The 17086-nt window shown below is 34.1% G+C and overlaps 1 protein-coding gene across 4 annotated transcripts in view; it reads right to left on the bottom strand.

Moving 5' to 3' along the window:
• Positions 1-443: 443 nt before the first annotated feature.
• LOC100168581 (monocarboxylate transporter 2) overlaps positions 444-17086 on the bottom strand; it is a 374360-nt gene continuing 357717 nt past the window's right edge. For all 4 annotated transcript variants that reach the window (XM_029490969.1, XM_029490971.1, XM_029490970.1 and 1 more), the window contains 4 exons: positions 9118-9265; positions 6184-6460; positions 2644-3025; positions 444-1519 (listed from right to left, as the gene is read on the bottom strand). In XM_029490969.1, the coding sequence (XP_029346829.1) occupies positions 867-1519; positions 2644-3025; positions 6184-6460; positions 9118-9265 (1460 nt within the window). In that variant the 3' untranslated portion in view covers positions 444-866. The remainder of the gene's footprint in view (positions 1520-2643; positions 3026-6183; positions 6461-9117; positions 9266-17086) is intronic.

The following is a 17086-nucleotide window of genomic DNA, read 5'->3' as shown; positions in this document are numbered from 1 at the left end:
TTGTACAATATAATAATATTATTGTAGTTATGGAAAATTGTATCGAATTCAACTATAACCTTAAGCAAAAATAATTTTCACAAATAACAGTAGGTAATAAATTACCCAGACAGAATTTTGTAATGATAATATTATAATAGTATTATAATAACGTTATACTAATATTATTCGTTATTATAATGTTATAATAATATTATTAAACAAAAAATTGCTGTCTGGGTAGTTAGATCACAGATTCAGCCAATGACACATAATAGTACTATAATAATAATATTTTATAATTAAATTATTTTATACAGTTTGACGATATTATTATAAAAAATAATACCGTTTTATGTAATAGGATAAAATTGAAACCAAGCAGATTCGTTGAAAAAATAATAATATATAATTTAAATATAATAATATGACGTCAACGCAGGTCTATAATATTATCATAGTAGATACCTAATAGATATCAGATATCGATTAAGTATAAAAAATTTTATTTAAGGGGCAAACATGTGATTTAATTTAGACAATTACTCACTACTGTATTCGTATATAAATAAAAAAATAATTTTATACAATAAAAAAGATCCAATAACGTCAACTGTTTTCCGTTAATGTATATTCGCTTAAAGTATATTATTATACTATTTTTTATTACAAAAACGATCGCCGCAAACATTCGTGTAACGCCAACGACCCCCAAACGTATAATGTGTCACTTTACAATTTAATAAAATAAAATAATATAATAGTAAACAAATAAATAAAAAATAAAATGAACACATCTTCAACAATAATAATAATAAAAAAAAAAAAATAATAATAATAATAATACAATATAATATGAATATAAAATATTATTACGAGCGGTCGTTTTACACGGACGCCTCGTCGATGACAGTGATCATCCTACTGTTGTGTCCGGCGACCAGCCGCCACTTGCCGCCCCTGGGCGTCTCTTCTTCCGCCTGTTTGGCCAGTGACCACCTGCGGCCCTTCCGGTCCATGATAACCGGCATCTCGGCGATCAGGTTGTTCTCGAACTCGCTCAGCATCAGGTAGTTCTCCACCTTGTTGCACGACGTGATGCAGTCGCCGATGTAGTCGAGGTCGTCGAGCAGGTTGTCGGGCAGATCCATGTCGGCGATGCCCTCCTCGGAGATGCAAGTCAGCTCGGGCTTGTCGTTGGGTCCGCCGCCCCCCCCGCCGCTGCCACCACTGCCACCGCTTCCGCCCCCTCCCATCATCAACCCCAAGCCGCCGGCGCCACCGACGAGCCCGACGCCCTGCATGTTCATGGGCGGTTCCATCACCACCACTTCCTCGGGCTCGACGGTGAACGACAGCCTCCGGCGCTGCGGACACGAGTCCGACACGCACAGCTTCTTCGTGCCCGACTCGTTGTGCTTGTGCCGGGCCACGTTCCGCCGGTGCAGATCGATGAAGAACATGGTCAGGCTGCCGAGCAACACGCACGCCGAGCTGAAGTAGTAACCCGTCTTGGAGCCGTAGCCGATGTTGATGTAACCTGGATACGAAAAAAAAATAGCTGTTAGATAATAATAATATATCACAAAAAGACAAGGGGAAAACGATTTTTCAATCCGAGAAAAACACTATCCTTCCTCGCCCAGTACTCGTTTTCGGACGAAACCGCATTAAAAACGTATTTCTAATGACGTGGGTACAGGGTAGGTAGCATGTGGACGTTATAATGACCATACATTATAATATTAGTATATGCGTTTACCCGCGCCAAATGTTTGAGACGAGATTACCATATTATCGCGAAATTATACGTTTTTGTGGTGCGTGTTCCCAAATCGATGCGTTCAACCCGAACTCAGCTGTTGTACGTTATTGCGATATTACGACGGATAACATTACACGTGGGTTCATATATATATATATATTATATGTATTATGTGAATATCGTGGTATATACACGCCGTGCGGAATATATTATTATAATAAATTCGAGCAAGTGCGGTAACACGCGGTAACGCTGCGAACGGTGTTCGAGGATTAGATTTACGCGAGTATTATACCAATAACCTAACGATATAATATAATATTAAATTACACGCGTCTATGTATATGCGTATGGGACGTATTTACTACGTCATTAGGTCGCGAATAGGTACCTTTTTTTGTTCTTTCGAAAAACACGACTTCGCAGTCGTTAAATTTTATGACGCGTGGTCAAATATCATAACGAGCGGCTGCTCTCACATAATATTAATAATATCAACAGCAATATCAACAACAACAACAATGTGTGACGAGCACGCTTTATTATTTCTGCGACCTCAGACTATCCGTTATGCACATCTATGCCGCGTCGTGTGGAAAGAGATCGAAACCGGAACCGGAATTACGAGTCACGAAACCGACCCCAGATTTCGGGAAATTGGACATATAGTTTTAATCTAAACCCTTTGCTCCAGACCCCAGAGATACCTCTGTAATTATGTCGTGTTAAATGGCCGAGTGAAGAACAATATACTACTCATCACTTTCGATTGTTTGCATTTCGTTCGGTTTCGTTTGATACCTACAATGTATAATTACACACCTATAGTGATCGATGGCATGATATAATAATTTTGTAAAGAGTTAACACATTAAACATATATTACGTATATGACTTACCGGATATTGGCACCCCCAAGGCGATGGGTATGGCCTGCGAGCACTGGACGAAGCCCCACGTGCGGGCAAAGTTCCGGGCCCGGACCCTCTCGTACGTGTACATCTTGAGCGAGTAATGGTACCCGCCGCAGAACATGCCGTACACCCAGGCGAACATGACGTACCCCTGCCGGTCACCGCGGACCGTGGTCAGCGCCAGTATGGACACGCCGCACATGAACACGGACGCCTGGCACAGGTACTGCCTGGCGATCCGACACTCCACCGAGTTCCGGACGACGATCAGCCCGAACGCCACGCAGCCCACCGTCCACGCGAGTCCCATGTGCACCTGCAACGTCAGCGCCGAGTCGCCGAGTCCGTCCTCTTCGGCCTGGTGAGCCTGAAAAATCGGTCGAAATCAGTACAAATAATATATTATTGTCGGGTCGTTAATATCAATAATTCCTGTCTCTGAGTATATCGTTTTTGGTTTTCTAGTGCAGTAGGCACATTATACTCGTATTTGAAGCACGTACTCCGCCACCTATATGTGTACGTGTCTTGTGCGACGGCGTCGGGCGCATGCGTGAACCCGAAACGAGTCACCCCGTCCCCTATATTATATATCCTATCCGTCGTATTTTATCGCATTTTTTTTATTTCGTTATTGTTGCCAAAAGAAAAAAAAACATTTGTAGCATTCGTTAAGTACCTACGCCAAATGGCACCTACATGTTTGGGTGGTCCGTGTTCCGCAACAGTCAACTTTCGTTATAGCCGAAAACGTTTCGTTTCTATATAGGGTACCGTTGAAGTGATCTCGGAACTGTTTTAAATCAATACTTAACTATGATATACTATAATGACCTACCTACACACACACACATCGCATTATTTATATACGTAATGAAGTTTTTATGTGTGTATGCTAAATATATTTATAGAAGGCTGATCGGAGAAACTATATCGGAGTCCTTGGGCTTCGGTCGAGGGGCGGTGCAGCCGCGAGCTCCAGACGAGCTATTGCTCTCCACGCGGGCGCAGTAATATTAATACGAACTATATATTATAAATTGTATAATTACGAGTACAATGCAAGTAACGTGGAAACGTATTAAACGACGGGACACATACGACGATACATAATAATATATTTTCCGGAGTCCATTAAAAACGAAACGATCGCGAAATACTTTACGAGATTTATATCATGTTTATCCTTTATACACGTATACATTATATTATTATATGCACACGACTCTACACTCGGTCGAGTGCTTTACTACTACGCTCCGGTCGTTTATATTGCTTCGCTACTACAACTAGGACATAATGTATAATATATACTACTACTGTACGCACACACACATTATTATAGTACTCTATGCGGTCTCGGGGTTAATGTTTTTCGCCGCAGGAATTCATTGGTCCCGTTTAATAATAATATAGTAATACATCATTTTCTCAAAATAATAAAATTAATGTTAAGTTATTCGTATTCATCGTCGTCGTCGTCGTCGTCGTCCTATCCGCAATCAAAGGTACGCCTCCGAGATACAATTAAAACGTCCTTTCCCACCCCATTACGGTTGCGTTGTGGGATACAAGGAGAGGAGGAGGGGGGAGGTGCTTATAATTTTAACGATATCTGCTGTAAATACATGTCCGCGTTTATATAACATATAATATATATATATATACAATATAACATGTAATATGTGTGTGTATATTATGAACTCTTTGCACTCCGGGTATTTCGCAATCAAAAATTATTTTATGCGTTTGAAATCTGCAGTCGTAAACCGAACAAATAGCTTTGGCGTTGTAAAAGCCCATAAAACAACTTACTGTACGACTAATCCTTTTTTATATTGGGCTGACGAATGAGTGCGCATAAATCGTGTCCAGTCGTACGGCGGCGGCGCGATGGGAAACTTTACTTTTATCTTGCTTTTATCACTTAATTGCGCCTAAATCTAAAACTTCTATTGTTTTTAAGTGCTCGTCTCACTGGTATAATTTGTTCTCATTTCGGTTCATTTCGTAGTACTTGCAGACAGTATTTCAAACTATTTTAGTACTTTATTCGATTCCTCCGGTCAAATATTATCTACTCGCGCCTCGCGGTTTCAGGCCCGTTACTTAATTTAAATTTTACTTTATTGGACATTTCGCCAACGTAGAAGCCGTCCAAACCTTTTATTTTGCATATTTTATACCTTATTTTAAATATTCATCACTACGCCCACGAACACGCTAAAAATATAATAACTACGACATAAGTACAATATTTTTTATTCGCAATTAAACGCTATAGTTTTACAGCACTACATAAGAATCGATAATAAAAACCTATTTGTTTGTTTCAGTAGGTATATATTACATGAATATTTTTTGTGTGACTGGACGATGTGATCGATATAATATTTAAATTAATATATACTCGACTTTGACGTACAAAAAATATGGTGGGAATGCAGTACCTACCTACTTCAACAGTAACGACTGCTGTGGTACGTATTTCACTGCGAGACGAAACGAAATGTGACAACAATTATAGGATGTCGTGAATTCAATTTGAACGTTTTGAACACACGCACGTCATGTATGAAAAATATATAATACTCGAATAAACAAGTGGAGAGACAAAACGTATAAGAAAAACCCGACTACCGCACCGCGCTGCCATAATACGGAATGCATGCATGAAATTGATAACCGCCATCACAGTCGAGTTGTCGTTATTTAATGTTTTGTTAGCAGCGCCGTAGTAGGATGTGTGGGTTTATGTGTGTGTGTATGTGTGTGCGTGTGTACAGTAGTTCCAAAAATAAAACTACAAAATGTAACCAATATGAAATATGATGACAATCGAAAAGCGTAACGTTGAAAAATTAAATTTTATTCCGATCGCATTCGATGTGTTTGGCAAAAGTTTATCAACTCCGGAAATATATTGATCTCTATTCCTTTCTCCCGCAGTCGTCTTACCGCCTCCGATTGGCCGGCCGCGTATAAGGGCGATAACGTCATTCGCACATACGACGACGTGGTACACCACAATGTAAGTGGTACCATAAGTCCATAACCACATGGTAGGTATATAAACACGATATAGTTATGTCTCTAGTGGTGGCTATTTTGTATTCCGCGTTCAAAACTTATTTCTGTAGTAAAACATAGGTTAGTATAACAGACAAGTACGTTTTAAAATATATGCGCCCGTACAAATAATTTAAATATTAAGTTGTAATATAAACATAATTTTGGCGTTCATTAAGGATTCCGATGCTTTGTTCATACTTTAGCAAAAAGTATTGTTTTAGTATACAAAATAATATATCATAATAAATTTATATTTTATTATATACGTGTCGATAGATTTCTATTCTGTGATAAATCTCGAACCACGATTACCGCGCGATTATAAATTATTATCTAATAATAGTTAACTACAGACGTAATATCCGTCGAACACCGCACGTGTGTGTGGTGACGACAGTTATAAGCAATAACCGATCGATATATATATACCCAACTATAATAGACGACACTGACCAGGTAGAATATCGGAGTGTTTATGCCGAACGCGCTGATGCCGGTGGACACGAGCAGGATTCGGACGGTCTTGCTGCGGAGCGTGGTGAAGTCGAGGAACGGCGGCCGGTCGTCGTGTCGGTTCTTGTCCTTGATCTTCCGCTTCTGGTTCTTCAGGTGCAGGATGGCCCGTCTCTGCGGGTGGTACAGCGACGCCGACCTGTAGCACGTGCCCAACAGGAACGTGGTGAACACCGTGGCGGTGACCAGCTGGAGTCCAAGTCGCCAGCCGATGGCGCTGCAACGCAATCGAATTATTATTAAGTAAGTGGGAACGATGTTTTGTAATATTATACAATAAAATCGTCACGATGATATTAATGAACGGGGCATTCGCGGGGGACATGTCGATAAATTATTATCGCGACAACCGGGGGCCGGGTCGTTGAAAAATAATGGATTTTGAAGGACCGACGCGAGCTAGACCATGTAGAACGGATTTTAATTTTTCAATTTAAATTCCCGACGGTTTTTGTTCAGCTTGTTTTGCGAAATTTTGAAATATCCATCATATAGTATAGGATATGAAACTGCAGCCCTACTTCGGTAAGCAATCTTTTTATTAAAAATATTGATTGTTTTTGTACTTACTCTAAATCACAGTTTATAATAATTGTAATAAAAACTTGTAAATATATACAGGTGATTATCACACGGATATTATATAATAATATATGTAATAGCCATAGTTAATTAAAAAATTCATAAATAATTATACATAATATAAGTCAAAAAAATGCATATCTAGCTATAATATTATAAACAGTAATAATGATAAGTTTATCAATTTTTTCCAAATAACCAGATTTTAATTTATAGGTAGGTATTTTATAGATATACCTACTTGATTTCTTTATTTTTTATTTATTATCGTTAAATTTTCACACACTGATTTTATTCATCCCAGACTATATTGAATTTTTTCATCGAAAATGTCGGTAACAGATTTTTATTTAATTATACATATAAAACAGTGATTTTTTTATTATGTATAATATCGTAAGTTTATTGTTAGAATTTAGTCAAGAACAAATTTGGTAGACCATATTCCGCGATTACAGAACCGCTTTTGTTTTATTAATATTTAATTTGGAATATTAAACTTAAGTGCTCAATTTTTGTATAATTAATAGTGGTATTTGCCAGAGAGGTGTTTAAGTGTTTTTACGCGGTACACTATACTTTTAACTAACCAAAAAATTCGCAAAATAATTGAATATGAATTGGAAATCGACCATAGATATATAACAACACCATAATATCGTAAAAAATTGTTAGACGTCATTAATGGTCATATAGATTAAACACGTAAACCAAAATTTATCAGTTTAATTTTTGAATGAGATAATATTGAGGCACTAGAATTAAAAAATATTCACATAACATTTTCCGTACCGAGTTGAATGAAGTCATAAAAATGGGAAAATGTCGAATATATAGTACCTATATAATCCTATATAAATAGGTACTTTTAACATTGATATCGGAGGTATTGATTTTACAATGATGTGTGCTTTCGTGATTTTTTTTATCCGTATAACGCGGGAATAAAAAAATCTCGAGAGAAGCTCGTGGAAAACAGCAAAATAACGATGAAAGAACTTAAGCAAGTGCGGTTTTACATAAATCTTGACCATTTTTGGCTTGGCTCCGCTCAGAATCGTTTTTCGTGATTTATCACGGCTTTTGAGTGTAAATAAAACCAACCTCCGGTATCAGCACTTTTTAAATAATATTGTTTGCCCGTCGTTATCGGGATATTATTAATATATTATTTTCAATGAAGATATCATAGTGAAAGGTTCGTAAGGACAATTTACTATTCTACATGACAGCCGAAGAGGCGACTAAAGATACGGGTCCGATACCCGCCATATTATAATAGACTTATATAAACTATAGTTTTCGAAAAATGTATTTTACCGTTCGGTTTCGACGAGGTAGAAATGTATAGTTGATGTAAAATGAATTAATGTTTAATAATTTATTATAATATTTAATTGTTTGACTGCTGTGATATATTATGTAAATCTTATAACTAATTTGTATAAAAGTAGATAAGTATTTTTACGATCGCATGTCGATCACTTTTCTCTTGCTAATTTTTATAATTGGAATTTATTTGTCAAAAACGAAATTCAAACTCTTAACAATTGTAGCGTTTTGTGTTATTCTTCCGGGCTTGGTATCAATTATGCTGAGATTATAAAATTTACTGAGATATTTTTAATAATTATGAATCATTATACACATTGGTGATTTGTACAGTGTCCCTGATAGCATTTTGTAATGGTAATATTATAATAATATTTGTAGTCAATAATTTGCTGTCTGGGGTTATATTATGGTACGCTATAAAACTATTGTGATCATAAACATTTTAATACGCATCACATCGTAATATTTTATATAGTTTTAAATGAAACAATATAATATTGAATGCTTTATAGTGGTTTGAAACAATTCATTTCTAGGACGTCTACAGTTTCACTAGAAAAATATGTTCCTAGTCTCGATATAAATTTACAGGCTGCCAATAAATCATGATTAGATTTCGCGTTATCATTATGTTAAATATATATTTAACTATAATAATATATGAGGAAAAAACTAATAACCAAACTTGGTTTTCATTGAATTTTCACATAAAAAAGCGCTAAACATTGGTCGCCACGCGTGGCAATCGATCCCTCCCGGCGCCCGCCACCTATAAACTCGCGGGCCCGCCTGTCTCCGTCCATTGCGGATACGATATCGTTATTGGGGTGTGGTGGCCGGTGGGTACTAATATCATACGTATAAATATATTATACTAACATCGAAAAAAAACCAAAAAAAAAAAAGGTACGAATATTGAATTTTATATAAACTACTATGGACATTATCATCACATACCTTATGGCTCCTTTGATGAAGCTCGACATGACGGCTATGCCCATCCCGCTGCCGGACACGATGAATATCTCGACGAACTCACGTTTCCGCTTGAAATACTGCGCCACCATCAGCGTGGAACAATCCCTGGTCATGCCCACTCCGATCCCTAAATTGAAGTGAATAAATCATTATAAACACTATTTATTTTATAACAATGTGGTGGATTGTTACAGTCACATTAGTGTCAAGCAAGCCAGACGTCAAAGTTCAATATGACTATAATAATATCAGGAATACAAATATTGTACTTTTTCCTACTCTATTTAAAATCAAACATTATTATTTATACGTTTAATGATAAATATTATTAATCTCGATAACAGATAAAGTTTTCGAGTGTTAAGTTATTTAAAAGCAATTTTTAATAGGTATATGAAAACTTTTTTCAAACAATTTACCAGAATAATCTACTGTTTATTAATATTCATTGATTTGTCTCCGTCTTACGTAATGACATCATTATTTTGCGCACCTAACAGTTTATCATGCCAAGTTGTTTTTGTATATATTTTTACATCTTATGGTTTTACGTGATGGTTTCAGTTTTTTCGCCGGTGAGTAAAATGTATTTATTACGCGGATATAATACAGCACCACGGATAAGGAGGTAAAACTGAGAGACATAGAGATGCAGAGATAAAAATACAGGGAGAGACGGAGTGTGAGAGAGAGAGAAAGGGAGAGAGAGAGAGAGAGAGAGAGAGAGAGAGAGAGAGAGAGAGAGATAAGAAAGGAAGAGATTATATGGATTGACAGCGTAAAAGGAGAAGGACGTCATATTGCATATTATGGAGGACTCACTCGGCCTTATACTTTAACGTGTGCCCGATGAGCTCCGTCGGTTTTCGGATGTCTGTTATTATTTACTACGTGCGTAAGTCACCCTGCGGCGCATTAAGGTTTCCCGTATATGCGCCTACGCCGGATTAATAACGACGTCTCCTAAAAGGATTTTCGGTCTCTATCATCGCGCCGCGGCACGTGCTTGTTATTATACACCGTATTAGACACCGTAGCTGCAGACGATCCATGTGTACAGATTCCCACGCGACGATAAAAAGAACACACGTGAGAATAATATACTAATGATATTGAATAATAAGCGAGAGGTCGCAGAGAACGGAAAAAAATCGAATATAATAATATCGTTTGTCACAGGTGCGATACCCTGGCACCACAAAGTTCACGTTTTTCTTCAATACGAAGTGATACCTACAACTATGGTTTAGAACAAACCGATTCGTAACCAAAGATTTGGAACTCGTAACCGAATCCATTCCCGGCTACTATAACGTTACGCCAGCACCAGCTCGTACAAAAAAATTACTTTGAAATTTAAAATTTCTACTAAGCGTTAGTAACTGATTTGTTACCATTTTCAATCACATAATATTTAGAAATTTCCACTTATATCTGTCATTACGAATCGGTAACCACACTACCACAGTAGTTTCAATTTTGAAGAATAATTTTCACTTTGTGGTACCAGCTATAGGGTAACGGTAACATGTTGGTACATGTTCGTCGCTACAGTCGTAAAAAGTTATTAGTAAAACGTGATGTTACAGGAAAAGTCGTTCGTGAAATCGTCGCCGCCAAAAAAAGAATATTTTTTGGCGATGACTTTTTATTTAATTTATATTTTATTTACGGTGCACGTGATATTTTCGGTCCAAAACAAAAAAAAAAGTATTTTTTGGACTGTTGGTATATCAAAAACATTGAATACCGCTATTAAACACTAATAAAAACTACGTTATTCAACACACATTAGCACGCTGGTGACGTAAGTATATAATTTTTTCACTACTATATTAAGAGGTACACATAAAAATATAAAGGAGGATATAATATTATTATTTTTAAAAATAAAAATAAACGTTTTATGTAATTGGACACTTAAAAATATAATCGTAAAATGGATACACCAGCCCTACTCTCTTATAATAATGTAGTGTATGCTCGTACATTGTGAAACCATTAAATTTATTTAAATTTACGAACGTTTTAAAACACGGGGATCCATAAAAAAAATGGGGGCGAAAACCCCAACGCAGCATCCCCATCGTGCGGTTACGCAAGCCCGACGTAACCGTAAACGAAAAATTACGACGTCCGTAATGTAAAAAAAATATGGAAACCGGCCTCAGCACGAGATTATTATAAAACGAAGCTGTCGTAAAAAGTTCGAGGGTCCACTGCAAACATATGACATTGTTGAATTGTTTCGGAACTGTGCAAAAGCGGTGTTGGCAAGAGATTAACCACCGGTGGTACCTATCTACTGTGTTTGTGTAGATGAAACTTTTACTTCCACGTGTAAGGCCATTGTTCTCTAAGTTCAACGGCACCGTAAAAATACGTTTGCAAAAACCGCACGCGAAATGGATCTGATAAGCGTTAAACGGTCGGTCGAATGGCGCTGCGCGATGAAACGCAAATCAGACGAAACGATCGAGATAAATTTTATTAAGAATAGTATGGCTAACAGTAGATTATATAATTAATTTATTCAATGTCAATTTTCAAAAAGTTCGAAATCCAATCAAACGAAATAATATAATAATATAATATAATATATGATGAAGTGGTCCATTTATAAGTATAGACTATCGTTATTGTTTATATTATTATAATGAAGCAGAACATTTTTTTTTGTGTATTCAGACATATCAGTGGTTCTTGATATTAATTCACGACGAAACCCCAACTTAAATCTAAATAAATGGCGATAAACTTAAATAATGACATTTTTCGTGGTGACACACTGCTATAAGTGCTAATAGTGTGTCCCGATAGACCGGTGCTTACATATTTTTGTTTTTTTTTTTTTTGCAATATGTTGTTTTGGTAATGAAAATATATCAAATCATTGAGAAATAATATTTACAAAAAAGTTAAACAATTTTTGAAATGAAGAAATGTTTAGACACTTAAATGGATCAACTCGTATAGTATAATATTAAATCATATACCTGGTATGGTATGCTTTTTGAATTTAAATGAAGCTCTGGATTTGATCTAGTGCAGCAAACGGATAAACTATTATTAGTCTGAATATTAATTGAAACCCATACGCAATTACCTATATTATATGGCTACCTATATGTAATACGCGTTATTAAGTTTTGCGTGGATTTACGGATTTATTAAATTAACCCATTACATTCTTACTTTATGTAATTTAGTCCTTAAGTAAAAATTATATAGTACGCGTTCCTATATAGGTATTCCATTGGTACATTAAACTATAATTATTGTGGATATTATTTTGGTATAGCTACGTTCATGGTTTAAATGCAATACATAATAGTAATTATCGTACACCACTATTATACATCGGCGAACCGTTTTCGTGCTTATGCCGAGAAACTCTTTGGAATATTATTTACAGCGTTCGAGAGAAATGCAAAGAAATTACTTAAGAGATAAACTTATACTCACACGTCGTACTGCTATCCACCACTTTAATAATGGTTGACAATAATATGTGTACCTACTACCTATGTTGTTTTTGATAATATTATTATAATCGATAGAAAAGAATAGTTTTCGAAATCACATTCTACTAAGAATCAAGACCGACGTTGGACATCATTTTTTTTTTATGCATATAATTTACACTCTTAAGTTTTTTCAGCTAGATCGTATTTCAGCTCTGTGCAATATAATTAAAATAGATCATTTTAATTAGCTTTGTCCATCGTTTAAAATTTGTATTGGAATTAAACTTAAATCAACTGCTTTATACTATTATTTACGTAATCCAACATATAATCACAAAGGTTTTTGTATTTTTATTATTACAAAGTATATAAGCGGCAACAACGGCCATTGGAGATATCGGATACAAGTGATGGCTTAAAATAAATATAAATATATCACATAAGTAATTTATAATATCGTATGGTAAATATTGGACATTTTGATAAAATAACTTTTTGAATAGGTTGATTGTATCAATAGGGTCTGGGATGAAGATTAATTTAAGGTGGATAGAGGGGAGGCTTTCTTGTTCTCACTGGAAATGACGGCATGAAGTTAGTATAATATTATGTTATTATAAAGTTCACTACTAAATACACCAATATAGTAACATGTATATGTACAGGTAGTATAATTTAGTTGTCAAGTGTTAATAGTTAGAACGTATATTATAATATTACCGTTCAACATATTGAACATTTAGTGTAAGTACCTATATGGAAATACATACATACATACATACATACTATATATAATATAGATATGCATTTGAAGCAAAGTTTCCGGTAAATTAACTTTGATATAGTAATTGGAAAATGATTTAGGTTTTTTTGTATATTGATTTGGTTTGAAAACGGAATAATAATTGACTTGTGTACATTATGTTTTATAGGGAACACAAAACTTTTGTTTTGTTGGCTGGATATAGAATGCGATCAAAAATTTTACCATATAACTGTACCATGTTTTGCGAACAGTAGTCGCGACCATGGTTGGCAAAAGTTCAAACTTTAAACTTTTTTCGTCGTCGGAGAAGTTTTTGATAAGTCAATTAAAACAGGATTTTTGTGCACAGTATTATTATCTTTTTCGCCAGAGTTTGAAAACAATTTACCACCCTTCGGTACTTTTCGTGGGAATTCAAATGACTAAACGTAATAACTAAGGTTTAATTTCACTAGGTAGGTTATAGTTATGCGCATAGAAATATAGAACTCGCGTCGTTATTAAAAAAAAAGGTAGGTAACTACTGTTAATAATAAGTTCAAAATATTGAATTCTGTTGTGTAAAAAATACATTAGTAAAAATAACCTTTAATATTTATTTGTTTCTCGTAATATAGGCTTTTTTTTGCTGGCCATAATATTACCATATATGAGCTTTATTTTGTGTAATGCAAAAAATAAATAGGTACTTTTCGAAAAAACTCAACAAAAAGGATAACGGTGTAAAATGCGTATTACCTATATATATATATATATTATTAGGTACATCGTAATAAAATAGATTTTCTTTAGAACTCGAATTGAATGTTTCAGACGCAAATATTATATTATGCGTGTTCGTGAAAAAGAAAAATGCTAATTCCAAATTTGTTAGGAAAGAATAACTTTTTTGCACATGCTCTGTTATAGACGTTTTTCTGTGGAAATAAAAATAATAATAATAAAAAAAGATATCACAACGGCTTTTGACACACATGGCATTATTATTATTAATATTGTTTTTACCATATAACATCACTGGATTGAGTATTATTATATATGGCACCACGTGCCCCGCTATATGCAAGTACAATAGTTCAAAAAGTGGACGGTCTCGATTTTAAAAACATAAATTATATTTTATGACATTCTATTTCGAGACATCGTGTCTGATGAAAATTTGACTATTATAATATACCTAATATTAATTTGTCTGTCATCAGCGAAATATTAATAATATATTATGCACGCGTTCGTACAGGATTAACGACGTACGCTATAATAATATTATTATATATACTATGGTAATTAATAATTTTATAGTCTCTCGAAAAATATTTTTATTTTTTCAAATTAAATACAACGTACAAAGACATATTATATATTATATATATATATAATAATAATAACAACGTTTAATCATGCTGGAACTAAGTGTTTTTTTTTTCACTTAAATACAACATTTGAACGAAATTCAACACCCATGTGACCTAAATTCAAAGTTTTTCATTCAAACTCAGCCCGTCCTTTTAAATTACATTCAGAAGACACTTTTGTCACGAGTTATTCGTTTCGGGTGGTTCGTTTTGACTATTGAATTCTATTTACATTCGTTAAACAACAATCTATTGTCCACGACATTGCTGGAAGTCTGGAACCACTGTAGTAAAAACCACTCGAACCTATATTATCCGTTATCATTTAAATAGTTCCTTATACAGCATAATAATGATCGTAAATTATACAGAATTATTTGAATATCTGCAATATATTATTTTCGTTTTCTTAAAGTTTTTCTCATTGCGTGATGTGTTAACGGAGACTTGACAAATAATAATTAACAGCTTCGCAATGCTTTGGTTTGATATTATTAAACCAATTAATTTAACTTATAATTTTAACTTAATTAATGATTATTTTCACTTTTTCACTGTGAATCTCACAGATTTTTTTTTTTTTGAAATTCGCAAAGTACAACATATTTTGAGCGATCGATAGACTGTTATTTGAAATAAACCAGGTCCTTAGACGAATTTTCAAACAGCCAGACATGGTACTTACATGACTTTTAAATGTAACTTAAATGTTTCTATACAATAACATTATTTCTAAAATATTATTCAGTATTCACGTTAGTACGTTACCACTTTAAGTATTAATCAAGTTATGGTAGGTCATAATTTATTTTCAAATCTCGAAACGTAGATTTATACTTAGGTATAAAGCGTTTAAAGTTTAAATAAAAAAATGTAAATTTAAATGAAATTACTTTATTGTACACCTGAACTCGAAAGTCTTTTAAAAAAGATCTTAATCGCAAAGTAATTCTGTTTAAGATTTATTGTTTGGATTATTTTTTCTTTTTAAACACTACGAGCATTATTGTAGGTACATTCATTGTTATAACCCACGTGAATAATAACACTTCTCATACAGTGCTATTACTTTAAAAGCATAAAATATGTATGTTTAAATATTATTTTAATTTATAATAGGTATTAGGTACTATCAGTACTTGGATTTTGCGTGAAATCTTAAATGAACAAATTACAAAATTAAAACAGCGGTCACGAGCTTTATACTTGTGTGAGAACCTGTGAAATTAAACCACGTAAAACACATTTATTTTTTATAACTTGAATCGTTATATTATATTTTGTTTAAAGCTTACCACATTTAATTTTGTACACCTAATGATAATATAATATGTATAATATGTATGTATACTAATATGTAGTTATTAAAATAAAGTGGCTGTTATTGTCTATATAATATATAATATTGTTATTCAAATTCAGCCATATAATTTCTTTCAAGAATAATTATTTTGGTTTAATCTGAATATTTTAGGTGACATTGCTCTGCATACATAATATATTATGTAAATTGAATCTTGAGGCTCTTAAGCAGTTTGTTCTATGATTATGAATATGTACAGTGGCGTGCTCAGCGGGTAGGCCTGGTAGGCCCGGGCCTACCCTGTCTTTTTTTCGTATTACGAAATGAAATCAATTTGGAACAAAGATTATTTATTTATTACACACTTTAATATCAGGCGTGAATAATTGTGGCCACAGTTCCTACTGACTACTGTTTATTAGACGACGACTAAAAATTGTAAATAATAGACAATATTCCCGAAATTATTGTTATTAATTAAACGTTCGTCACTGACTGTTCTCCGCCGACAATCGTCAAGAATTTTACGATGTTCATATGAGATAATGAATATGAATTATAAATGTTATTTTTGGTGCCTATTAATAATTTATTACGGTGTGTCGGTGTGTACTGTGTAAACGTATAGTGAGTGACAGAGCCGATCGAGGTAATAGTTTTGTCTGTGTACACTATTTAGAATAACCTAAATACATTTTTTTTTATAAAACTGCTTAAAATTTGACTACCTACTAATTAAATTAAAATAAAATGAACAGCCAGTTTTATAAACCTATTCCGAAATCCAAATGTCACAAGGACATTGAACGATGATGATAGTACAACAGATCAGCCTCAATTGAACATTTTTAAATTAAATGTTACCTCGACTTCTAACGAGTCTTCAACTTCTTCTTCTTGCTTAAAAGTGACTCGATGACTTAAATTCACTAAATAATTATATTTTATGTAAGTAGGTATACTTATAATTAAAAAAAACTATTGCTTCACTTGTATTCACTTTTAATATCTTTGAAATATTATTAACAAGTCAAACAGGAGGAATAAATGGTGTTAT

The sequence above is a fragment of the Acyrthosiphon pisum genome, chromosome A2, assembly GCF_005508785.2.
Source record: "Acyrthosiphon pisum isolate AL4f chromosome A2, pea_aphid_22Mar2018_4r6ur, whole genome shotgun sequence".
NCBI lineage: Eukaryota > Metazoa > Arthropoda > Insecta > Hemiptera > Aphididae > Acyrthosiphon > Acyrthosiphon pisum.
This window is presented reverse-complemented; position numbering and strand designations above follow the sequence as displayed.